This window comes from Chrysemys picta, chromosome 4, assembly GCF_011386835.1.
Source record: "Chrysemys picta bellii isolate R12L10 chromosome 4, ASM1138683v2, whole genome shotgun sequence".
In the NCBI taxonomy this organism is placed as follows: Eukaryota; Metazoa; Chordata; order Testudines; family Emydidae; genus Chrysemys; species Chrysemys picta.
This window is the reverse complement of record NC_088794.1, coordinates 86,564,784-86,577,331: the sequence shown is the minus strand read 5'-3', so window position 1 is coordinate 86,577,331 and position 12,548 is coordinate 86,564,784. Positions and strand designations below refer to the sequence as shown.

The 12,548-nt window shown below is 49.8% G+C and overlaps 1 protein-coding gene across 7 annotated transcripts in view; it reads left to right on the top strand.

Annotated features, from left to right (window-relative positions):
- The window catches only part of PLEKHH1 (pleckstrin homology, MyTH4 and FERM domain containing H1), a 95,851-nt gene extending 84,437 nt beyond the window's left edge, over positions 1–11,414 (top strand). For 5 of the 7 annotated variants that reach the window (XM_065592913.1, XM_065592911.1, XM_065592912.1 and 2 more), the window contains 4 exons: positions 5,697–5,783; positions 6,369–6,515; positions 6,858–8,876; positions 9,962–11,414. In XM_065592913.1, coding sequence (XP_065448985.1) covers positions 5,697–5,783; positions 6,369–6,515; positions 6,858–7,052 — 429 coding nt within the window. In that variant the 3' untranslated portion in view covers positions 7,053–8,876; positions 9,962–11,414. The remainder of the gene's footprint in view (positions 1–5,696; positions 5,784–6,368; positions 6,516–6,857; positions 8,877–9,961) is intronic. The other 2 variants (XM_065592915.1, XM_065592914.1) reach the window with 1 other exon arrangement.
- The last annotated feature ends 1,134 nt before the right edge of the window (positions 11,415–12,548 follow it).

The following is a 12,548-nucleotide window of genomic DNA, read 5'->3' as shown; positions in this document are numbered from 1 at the left end:
CACGGCTGCCAGACACGCTGCTCTGAGCGGCATGGTAAGGGGGCCGGGTCCAGGGGGTTGGATAAGGGGCGGAGGTCCCGGGGGCAGTCAAGGGACAGGGAGCAGGGGGCGATTGGATGGGGCGGAGGTTCTGGGGGGCGGTTAGGGGACGGGGGACAATTGGATAAGCGAAGGAGTCCCAGGGAGGCCTGTCGGGGGCGGGGAACAGGGAGGGTTAGATAGGTATGGGGTCCCGGGAGGCCTGACAAGGGGTGGGGGTGTGGATAGGGGTCAGAGCAGTCAGGGGACTGGGAGCAGGGGGAGGTTGGCTAGGGTGTGGAGTCCTGGGGGCGGGGGGTCCCAGGAGGGGGTGGTTAGGGGACAAGGAGCAAGGGAGGTTGGATGGGTCGGGGGTTCTGAGTGGGGCAGTCGGGGGTGGGAAGTGGGAGGGGTTGGATAGGGGGCAGGGGCTAGGCTGTTTGGGGAGGTACAGCCTTCCCTACTTGGCCCTCCATACAGTTTTGCAACCCCAATGTGGCCCTCGGGCCAAAAACTTTGCCCACCCCTGTTCTACACGGACGGACACTTAGTACGCAGCAGGCTAATGCAGGGCAGATTTACATGCCAGCTTGCTGCAAACTGTGTGTTTGTGTAGACAAACCCTTATGGATCAATACTGTGCCCTTGATGACAAGAGCAAACACAGTTTAAAAAATAATATTCCTTAAGTACCTACTAGTGGGGAAAAAACCTCTATAAATCATACCCTGTAGCTAGTGACTGGTTCTCTCCATTTACACATGTTTCAGTTCTGTAGGTAGCACTGTGTAACAATCCCTATTCTTATGTGAGAAAGGTAAACAGTATTAGGGTTACCATATTTCCTCATTAAAAAAAGAGGACACTCCACGGGGCCCCGGCTGCGCCCCGCATTCCCCCTCCTCCCTCCCAGCCGTGAAACAGCTGCCCGAGCGCTACCGGCTTCATAGTTTGCCGGGCAGCCCCCAGACCTCCTGACCCTGCCCCCGGCCGGGCGCTTCCCCAGCGCAGCAGGAGCCCAGGAGGGGAAGTGCCTGGCCAGGGGTGCAGGGTCTGGAGGTCTGGGGGCTGCCCGGCAAACCGTGAAGCCGGTAGCGCTCGGGCAGCTCGGCTCTTCAGCTACACAGAGCTGAGGTGTCTGGGGGGAGCAGCAGCAGCCGCCGCAGGGGAATCCGCCTGCAGCTCGCAGCCTGCGGGAGCCGCAAGGTAAGCAGGGGACTGGGGCAGGGATGCCGGCAAAGCTATTTTCCCGGACATGTTCGGCTTTTTGGCAATTCCCCCCGGACAGGGATTTGAGGACCAAAAAGCTGGACACGTCTGGGAAAAACCGGATGTATGGTAACCCTACCTAACTGCCCCCCAGGACTCCACCCCCTACCTAAGCCTCCCTGCTTCTTGTCCCCTGACTGCCCCCTCCTGAGACCCTCCTCCCATCCTAACTGGCCCCTAGAACCCTATCCCCTACCTGTCCCCTGACTGCCCCAACCCTTATCCACACCCCTACCTCCAGACAGACACCAGGGACTCCCACACCCCATCCAACAACTCCCCACCCCCTGACAGCCCCCCGGCCCCCCAGAATTCCCGACCCATCTAAACCCTTCTGCTCCCTGTCCCCTGACTGCCCCCTCCTGGGACCCCTGCTCCTAACTTCCCTCCAGAACCTACCTAAGCCTCCCTGTTCCTTGTCCCCTAACTGCCACCCTAGGATCCTACCCCCTACCTGTACCCTGACTGCCCAAAACCTTACACCGCCAACCCCCAGACAGCCCCACCCCGAACTCCCGACCCATCCAACCCTCCCCTTGCTCCCTGTCTCTTGACTGCCCCCTCCAGAACCTCCCTGCCCCTTCTCCGACCCCCTGGCCCCCTTACCGTGCTGCTCAGAACAGCATGTCGGGCTCCACGCGCAGCCTGACACGCTGCCACGCTCCCCCATGGAGTGCATAGCTCGGTTCCTGTCCTCGCAGAGTGCTGCGGAGCGGCGTGCTGGGCAGGGGGAGGAGCTCCAGACTGCTGGAGGCCCGTTGCGGCCGGCTGGCTGCGAATGCATGGAGGGTGAGGGAGAGGGAGAGAGGAAGGGAGTGATCTCAGCTGCAGGGGAAAGGAGGGGGAAGCAGAGGAGGGGCTCTCTCTGGCCGCCAGAGCCCCAAGCAAGTGGCACCATCCAGCCGGCTGCCCTGTCAGCCGCGCACACTCTGCATGGGGGGGAAGTCCGGACATTTACAAATTCCCCCCAGACCCTATTTTTAACTGAGAAAAGCCGGACATGTCCGGGGGAATCAGGACAAATGGTAACCCTAAACAGTATTACTATCCCTATTGTATAAATAGAGAAATTGAAGCACAGATTGGCTAAGTTCACTTTCCAAGAAGAACATCAGTGGCACAGCCAGGAGTCCTGGCTTCCAGTAGTTTGTTCTACCCTTTCAACCATCCTAAACTTAGAGACTTACCCTAATGTGGGAGGGTGTAGTAGACTATGTTTACACTGCAGTTGTGAGGTGGGACTGCTACATGTGTAGACATACCTGAGCTAGTTCTGATCAAGCTAGCTGGCTAAAAATAGCAGTGAAGCTGCAGCAGCACAGCTGGCAGCATGGGCTCGGCACCCAGACTGGTACCCAGGGTCCAAGGCAGGCTTATACTAGAACGGCTAGCTAGTGCTCCCACAGCTTCACTGCTATTTTCAGCGAGCTAGCTTGGCTATGTCTACATGTGCAGCAATCAGACCTCCTGCCTGCAGGGTAGACATACCCTAAGGCCAGGTCTACACAGGAAAGTTATATTGGCATAGCTGTGTCAGGAGTGTGCAAAAAACCACAGCCCTGACTGAAACAGCCATGCCAACATAAAACCCTGTGTATACACAGCTAGGTCAGTGGAAGAGGGCTTCTGTCAATACAACTAAATTTGTTAAGGGAAAAAACAACGAGGAGTCCTTGTGGCACCTTAGAGACTAACAAAGCTTATTTGGACATAAGCTTTCGTGGGCTAGAACCCATTTCATCAGATGCATGGAGTGGAAAATACAGGATCACATATAAATACATGAAAAGATGTGAGTTGCCTTACCAAGTGCGAGGTCAGTCTAACGAGACAAATCAATTAACAGCAGGATACCAAGGGAGGAAAAATAAGGGAGGTGATGTTCCTACACCGACAGAAAAACCCCATGCCGACCTACCATGCCAGTATAGGCTCCAGAGTGTAGACATGCCCTTAATTGCAGACAGTAGTTGTGATCCTTTTGTCTCTTGCTTTGTGATCAAAGTACTTGACTTTCTGAAATAAAATCTTAAAGTAAAAGTACTGCCCTTCTGTGCAGTTGAACTGTAAAAAGCGACAAAGAGTCCTGTGGCACCTTATAAACTAACAGACTTATTGGAGCATAAGCTTTCCTGGGTGAATACCCATGCCTCTGGAAATTTCCACTACATGCGTCTAACGAAGAAAGCTTATGCTCCAATATGTCTGTTAGTCTGTAAGGTGCCACAGGACTCTTTGTCGCTTTTTACAGATCCAGACTAACAGGACTACCCCTCTGATGTTGAACTGGAAGTTTTCTTCAAGTTCAGAGAGCATGCAGGCTTCCTTAAACTCAGTGGCTGTCACCAGTAAAAGCAGGAAAGATCACCAGCATTTGGAGTCAGTGAGGTTGAAAAGCAGAAGATACAATAATTCCATCTAGAGTGCAAAGAACAATCTATTTGACACCTTTCTGAGAGTTACACTGCCAGAACTATGAATTAGCCATAACAATAACATGGCATAGAGTCCCATGAGAAGCAATGGCATTAGCCATAACAATAATGCACAACACAGTGTCTCCTGTGTTTACCAAACAATCTGAATTGTCTTTGATAAAACAGACTTCATTCTGATGAGATAAAAACCTTCACACATGAGCATGATTCACGTCAAATCATTAGCAGTTCTCAGAGTTGCTTAATTTAGAGCATGGCGTTTCCTTCTCAGGGAACTCTAGTCCCTGGATAGCCTTAGTCCATGTCAAGGCTCAGTAACACATCTTGGAGGGGGTCTCACACAAAATAAATTGCTAACACCATTGTCCCTTTAGCTGGAATTCTCTGATGGAGATAGATTTGCTACCTCCCCCAGTATTTCTGGCATGTTATAAATACTGTATATGGGAAATTACTGTGGAGGCACTGGATGGCTCACGGGACTGGTAATAGGCTAGAGCAGGGGTCTCAAACACGCGGCCTGCATGCGGCCCGCGGAGCTCTTCCCTGCGGCCTGCCAAGTTCCCCCTCCCCCCGCTGAGTTATTTTATATGGCAGCTAAGCTCCCTGCTCGCTGCTCCCCAGTATTTGGGGCTGGGTCTCTCCCCCAGCCCTGCCTGCCACACCCACACGTCTCCCCCAAGTGTCCCCCGGGCTCACTTGCTGGAGCCTGCAGCTCATGCCGGCTTCTGGCATCACCTGTTGCCACAGGGTCCTAGTGCCCCCCTCCACTATGGCCAGGGCAGGCTGCCCTTCCCCTTCCCTTCTGCCTTAGTTCTGAGCCTCTCCAATGCCCCAAACCCCTCATCCCCAGCCCTCACCCCTGCACCCCCTCCTATCCCCAAACTCCATCCCAGAGCCTGCACCCCCACCCCCTGCCCCAGCCCGGAGCCTGCACCCAGCACCCAGAGCCCTAGGCAGGTGGGGGCGCAGTTTCGGGGGGGCAGGTTCTGGGCACCACCAAAATTTCTACAAACCTGCCACCCCTGGAAGAGGCAGAGCAGGGGTGGAGTGGTGGTGCACCCAGTGCAGTGGGGAGGCTTTAACAGAAGTAAATCTAACTAAGTGCGTGTTTTGTCCTTTGAGTGAGGTGCATTACTCTTGGTGGCACTTAGCACTTTCCAGGAGGGAGGGGAGAGGAGCAGGGAGCCACGCGCTCAGGGGAGGAGGTGAAGAAGTGGGGGCGGGGCCGAGGGTGTGTGTGTCAGTGATGTGGCCCTCGGGCCAATACAGTAGTCCTCATGTGGCCCTTGTGGTCATTTGAGTTTGAGACCCCTGGGCTAGAGAGTTTTTCTCATCTAAATCACTGGCTCAGATATAGCCTTGTTTGACAGTGATCATTGCTTCCTGATGGCCTATGTAAAATGCATTGGTAATCTGAGTCTAGTTCTTAGGGTACCCCCACAACTGGCACTAATTGGCCTCTTGGCAATGTTGGCCTAGTACACTGAGCTGCAGTACCCTGTTACCTGAGGACAGGATTGAAGCACGCTGGCAGAAGGATAATGTAGGGACACCTGCAGTGTTCCTGTTCTGTGGAAGAACAAAGGATGTCAGCGTCAGACCCCATGGTGATGGAAACAACATAAGAACCTGTATAGAATATGACTGTCAAACTGGCACCTTGGACCAGCATTACATTCAGTTTTCAGTATGCTGACTTAGTTTAATTTTTAAAAGAAAACAGATATTAAAACCATGGAGGTGAACTATTCTCATAAACAGGATTATATCAATCACTGGGATCAGTTCTACAAGATATGCAATGATGAAGTAGCTATTGCAAGTTAAATAAATTCAGTCGGGCTAACTAATGTACAGGAATCTCAGTTCCCCGCCAGCTTGTCCTCAATACCCAAGAAATATGGTGGAAATATCTTATTTTTGTGAAGCTGTAGAAATGTCTATGTAAATTATTTCTTATTTCCCTAGCCTGTCCTGCCTTCTCCCTTGGAAGATTATCCAGTTTGGATAGCTGTGAATGAAGATGGCATTAGCATACTGGATTACAACACTATGGTATGGTGAAACATGTTGATTGAGAAAAATAACTTCATGCCTGCAGAAGCACATTCCCACAATCTAGACTCATGGAGTAAAATCCTGGCCACACTAAAATCAATGGTAAACTTCTATTGACTTCAAATGGGACCAGGATTTGACACACAGAAGTTAGAGATGGAAAAGGTTTTCTGTATTTGAACCCTGCATAAAGATACAGGGTCATTACTGCTAAGTCAGAGTGGCAGATGCAATTTGTTAATTCCAACCTGGCTATTAGAACGGTTGGACTGTCTCTCTCAGAGGCAGCTAGGCACTGGGCTTGCAGGGAAATCTTAGGAACAGCCTAACACGGGGATCAAGCTTAGCTGAGATGTTTCTTTGTTATCTGAATTACCAATAAAGCTAAACCCCAAACAGGGGCGTAAATTTGGACAATTAACAGTATGTCTACATTCTATTCAGCACAGCAGAGCTGCTTACAGCTGTTTTCATTTTTGGGAATCTGATGTTGCCTAGGCAAATAAGAGCACTCTTTGGGGAGACTTTTTTCCTTTTAAAAGAATCTAGTTGCCGATTGAACTTTCTCTCCATTGTCTGCAGCACTTAAAGCTATCTTATGCATACCCATCTGTGCTGACCTTTGGAGGCTGTCGGGATGACTTCATGATTGTAGTCAGTCAGGGGAAGGATAGGAGTTCTGGGAAAAACAGCACTGAAAAACTGCTTTTCACAATGGCAGCTCCGAAGGTGGGTATAAGACAAACAGCAAAACAGGTCCCTTCCACCTGGCAGCAGAAAAACTGTGTATTAAAACCAGCTAGGCCTTTGGTGTATTTCCTGAGGAATCATTCCTTTCCTTTCGGCACTAATCCTCCTGTGCTTTCAACCTGGCAAGCCCCTTATGGGCACGGGCCTCAAACTGATTGATCCATTCAACCCAGCCCTAAATGTATTCGCTCAGCCCTAAATAGAGCAACTCAGCTTTCAGACATTGCCATGCTCAGCAATTTCTCTGCACATGGGAACTGGAAACCAAAGTGCATTTTCCCTCTAACTGATCTACTGTTAATCATTTTCTTTCTCCCGCAGATTGTTGAGGTGACTCTTCTAATTGCCAGCTATATTAACTACTGTGCACTGACTCCCCTCCTGTCTCCTGCACCTCCTTCTCTGAGCATCATCTCGCCTATGAGCACAACGCCAACTAAAAAGCTCTGGGAGGCTCAAAGCCAGTGTTTCTTTCCTTCCATGCCCCGTACTACCAAGGGGCCCACACTGCTCTGAGTGCTTGTTCTCAGTGCCTTTGGGTTTCAGTGTTGTTGTGGGCAAGCTGCCCAATTTTGAGTTGAGGACTGCTGTGATTTTGCTGTTTATGTATCCTGTTTTAATGCAGACTCCAGTTCTCTCTCCTTAGTGTGGTATGAAGTATGTTTAGAGGTAATATTCTTTCTTTTCTAAAGACTAGATTTTGGGGTCTGTCCACATTTCTTCTCTCTGCTACATGCTATCCTAAACACTGTGGCTAAGGTCATCTTCTCTACTTGCTGCTCCAATCACGTCACTCCCTCTGAATCTCTTCACTTGCTTTTGCACTCCTTCCATCGTAGGGTTGGTTGGACATATTCCTGGAGTTTTCATCACAAGATGTAATCTTTAATTAAAGATTAATCTTTAAATTCCTGGAGGCTCCAGGACAATCCTGGAGGGTTGGCAACCCTACTTCCATATCATGTTCAAGCTGCTCTTACAAGCATGTCCCTTCCCATTCTGGGCTTTACACCTTGTCTCAGGTCACCATTCCCTATGCCTAGAAACTGTCTTCCACTTCTTGCACTCCTCGTGAGCTCTCTTGTATCCTTAACACATCCCTTTTCAGCAGCTTTTCACCATTCGTCTCCTGACAGATGCTGTCTGTCCACTTCACTTTTGAATCATTAACTTACCTGTCCTTCACCTGAATTAGACTGTAAGCAACTTGGGCAAGGGACTTTGACTTTTGTGTGTTTCAAACATAATACACAGTGATGAGAATTGTGGTATGAGCCTTGTGCAAGGATACTTCATACTGAATACGGCCAGTATGCCAAATTTTATATTCCTGGATCAGAAAATACATGCACCAAAACAGGGCAATTACCAGAGTGTAAAGAGAAATATAATGGAGCTTTATAGTGACCCTATCATGTAGTTTAGGTACAATATTAACCCTATGCTCTGGTGAATGTCCTCCATGTTCCAAAGACTTTCCGATGGTGTTCAAATTCACTATTGCCAACCCCAAAACAACAGGTAAAATGGCCAGTCTTTCTGTATGACCTACAATATTTTGTACTGTGCTGCTGAATATGCATGCAAACCAAGACTACAAGTGAACTTAACCCCACAGCTGTGCTGACACCTCAATGTGATCGGTGCTCAGATTCAAAAGCTGATGCAGCCAAGAGCCTGTATTTACCTGTGGTCTAAGAAAGACATGGAAAGGGAAAAAATAAAGTTGACTAGATGGAAGAGAAGCTAAGCTGACAAGCAAATAAATGTCATAGTCTATCTTTGAAAAGAGCATATTATAGAGAAAAGGGAGAGTTTAATACTACTTTAAAATAAAGGACAAGGCAATTTTGTTTTAGTAAAATTAGGGCAGAAATGTGGCAACATCTCGGCATTTTGAGAACTTAGTAAACAGTGAATAGGGCTGGAACAGATGTCTGACGATGTCCTTACTCCTGCAGGACTGAGGTACCATAGAATGCCATGCTGGTCTATATAATGGACAAAAAGCTAGGTCTCCACCACAGGGCTGTATTTATCTTGCACAGTCCCCTGCCAGACATATGCTTTCAAAGAATCTTGGTGTTCACCACTATATTGTATGTATTTCAGGATGTGTTCACTACTGTATAACATTACTGCACGTGATCTCTATGAATTGGGATGGCAAGGCAAATGAGTTTTGTATTTATAATGTCGTCCAGCAACTGGTGTAGTTTTTAGAAAGAGCTAGACCACACTAATTTCATAGGTGCGGTTACTTCCAAACCCCAGCTTCCACCATACCATTAGCGTAAGGGGAAGTGGCTAGCAATTATATTCACAAATACTGTCCTTCAGGTAGGGTGACCAGACGTCCCGATTTTATCGGGACCGTCACGATATTTCCTTGTTTGTCCCGCGTCCCGACCGACGTGCGGTCGGGACAACCGGACAAACAAGGAAATGCCCCGAGCCTCGAGCCCGGAAGTGCTCGCGCCCCCCCCCCCCCCCCTGCCCCGACTCCGCCCCCTCCTCCCCCGATTGGCTCCCTCCCCGAATCCCCGCCTCTTCCCCGGGCTCACCATTCCCCCTCCCTCCACAAGCGCTGGAGGGAGGCCCGGGAGACGCAGGGGAAGCGCGGGGCCGGGGTGAGTAACAGTCCGGCCTGGTCCCTTGCAGGCAGGACTCAGTTGGGTGGTTGGGAGAGGAGGGGGGCGACCCGCGGGGCCAGGCGGCGGGGGAGGAAGCGGCCATGGCGCTCGGCGGCTCTGGCGCCCCCGAACCCCCCGAGCCGGGGCCTGCAGCAGCGCGTACGCTGGGCCCAGCCCCTGGCTAGGCACGTCTGGGCTGCCCAGCTGGTGCTATCGCGCGGCGGCCCCGGGGCGGAGGCATCGGCAGCCCAGCCCCGTTCGTTCCCCTGCGGGACGGGGGGGCTGGGGCCTGCTGCCCCCACTCCGGGGCCGCCGCGCGATAGCACCAGCTGGGCAGCAGCCCAGACACTGGCCAGGGGCTGGGCCCAGCGTGCGCGCTGCTGGGTCCCTGCAGCAGGCCCCGGATCGGGGGGTTCGGGGGCGCCAGAGCCGCAGCTGCCAAGCGCCATGGCCGCTTCCTCCCCCGCGGCAGTGGGAGCTGCAGCAGCGGCTGCTCCCGAGTCCCGCTGCCCGGGGGGGGAGAACAGCCGCCGCCTGGCCCCGCGGGCCACCCCCCTCCTCTCCTTACCACCCGACTGAGTCCTGCCTGCTCGGGACCAGGCCGGACTCTTACTCACCCCGGCCCCGCGCTTCCCCTGAGTCTCCCGGGCCTCCCTCCAGCACTTGCGGAGGAAGGTTTTTTTTTTTTTTTTTTTTTGGCCACGCCCCCCCGCCACGCCCCCCCGCCCACGTCACACCCACCCCCCGGCGTCCCGATATTTGTCTTTGGTGATCTGGTCACCCTACCTTCAGGCCTTCCTAAATAGTGCTGTTTCACCAGTCCCAAAGTCGGAAGGGTCAAAATGTGAATTTTTTTGTAGAGGTTTCACATAGATTTTTTTAAAATTGTTCTTCAAAGACACAAATCTACCTAGCTAGGTTTTATACTGTGCTCATCAATCTTCTAGCTTTCTAAAAAACTTAAAAACAAACAAACATTGTCATCTCCCCAGCAGCCACGAACAACCCTATAACAAACTATGTGCACTGCCTAGCTGACATGGGCACCCCACCAAAAGAATCCAGCCCCCATGGCAGTTCTACATAACAAACCTGTTCTTCCAGCCCAGCATTCACAATGAGCAAACTGTTTTGTTATTGTCAATGTACTTAACCTTGTGCCCATCGGCAACCCGGCAAACCAGCGTATACAACCCAGCACACTACAAGCAACCTTACAACAACAAGCCAGTGTATACAAGGAGGACATTACAGAAAGGAAACAGGTTTCAATTTCAAGCTTCCAATGACTAGTTAGGCACAAATAGTGAAGAGCATGGAACTGGGAAAATTATTTTGTATGATTCTAAGCAATTCCTTGACAGAATCCTTTTAGGGCTTTAAAATATAGAAAGCCTGGTGTGCTGGTGAAAGTTAATGTGCCAGAAACAGCAAGCTGGAGCTGATAAATCCTGGAGACCTGATTTGCACATACTGTAATTTACCCACTTCTCACGTGTTCGGGGACTTCCCCATCACACTGTTGAGATGAGCTGAGGGTTTTCTGAGTCAAAGAATAATTTTGACAAAGTTTTGATTTTTAGTCTTTTAAAAGTTGCAGATATAGTCAAAAAAGTGACTACATATCTTGACATTGTGGTCTCCGGTATTTATTCTCTCTCTGTAATCCCAGTACAAATGTGCCAATTTGAGTCAAATAGGGTTGTTGTTTTTTTCAATTTCCTGCACTGCAACAAAGATTCTTCAGTCTGAATTGAGCTGTTACTTGTGTTAATGATGCACAAAGCCCTACTTGTTATATTAATGATTTGACTCACACACAAGAAGCAGAGAAGTTGAGTAAGAAGGGGTCCATTTTTACTGTCATTTTTCTGACCATAACTGCACTTTAAACTTGACAGCATGCCATGTTGATCCTTTAGGCATTAGATCTTGTGAGCATTCACCAATACTTGAGCATTTCAGGGAACACCCCCACTTTGGTGAATGCCACCATATACCTCTTATTTATAGCTTACCTGACTTCAGAAAACTGTGTAGATAGCTTAACTATTTTTTTGATTCCTTGGTAGAGAATTTAATTTTTTATTTTCATCAACACTCTTGGCAATGACTGGACATTTTCTAAAGTGTAGAGTGAGATACTGAATAACAGAAGCCTAACTGCTGTGCTGTATGTAAAAGGATAACTGTGAGATACTGTGAGATTTTGTTTTTGTTCTTAATAAAATGCAGTTGTCAGTGACTCAAACTGTGTTTGTTTCATTATATCATAATCAGCATTTCAGTAGCAGTTTGATGTCAAATTGTGACTTAATTGTGACTTTTAGGAGCCAAAACCAGCCTGGATGCAAGTAGGTATGTTAAAAAGATGGCCTTACTTCCCTTGGCTTCTGGGCATGCACTTGCTTCAACTTTCCCATTCCGACCCAATGTTTCTCTCTGGTGGGCCTCCAGCTCTCAGTGCTTGGGGTCACTGAGGTGACTTAGGCCTCCAGCTAAAGAACTCCACCCCTTCTGGCATTAAAAAACAACTTTCCAGCACTCTTCAGACTAGGTAGTTCTTCCTGTTCACTCAGCGGACACCCTCACAGAGCCACATAGTATCTTCACCCTCACTGGGCTATAAGTCCTCTTCTACCACCTTCCTGGGCTCAACAGTCTATTTGCCCTGCTGGCACAAAATCATAGATGGGGGACTTCCTCCCACTTTCAATGAAAGTCCCAGCCTGGACCCCCTAATTGAGCATCAACTCTCTTCAACATCCCTCTGCACTATCCTGCCCAGGTTACTTCCTTCTGACAATGCCCCTCCTCACGGTCTTTCTCTATCCTGTCTCTAGATCTCTCTCAAGTCTTTTTCCATCTCTGTTCTACCCGATGACCTGGCTGTCTCCTGAGGCCTACTACAAAGGAGAAACCACCCCACCTCATACCTTCATTCCCCTCTCTCATGAACCACAGACTGCTTCTTACATAGTCCTGCTAGTCACGTGAGTCCCTAGTCACAGGACCCCAAACAGTCCCTCCTGGGAACTACACTTCCCATGGCTTCCCACTCTTAAAAGGCCAAACCTCAATTATGCCTGGGCTTACAGCACCCACTCTTAAAGGATGCAACTTCATTGAGTTCAGCGGAGTCCAACCAGCTTATGCCAGGGCAGGATTTAGCTCTTAAAGTCTGTACAGCTCCAGGTGTGACTTCAGTAATTAAGACATGAATTAAAGTATGGGTGAGAAACTGAAGCACAGAAAGGTTAAATGGCTTGACCAAGGCCACCCAGAAGTCAGTGGCAGAACCCAGAGCTCTGGCCTTATGTGCTAACAAACAATTAGTCACATGTAATAATACACTTCAGAAAGAAATGCCAATTTAACA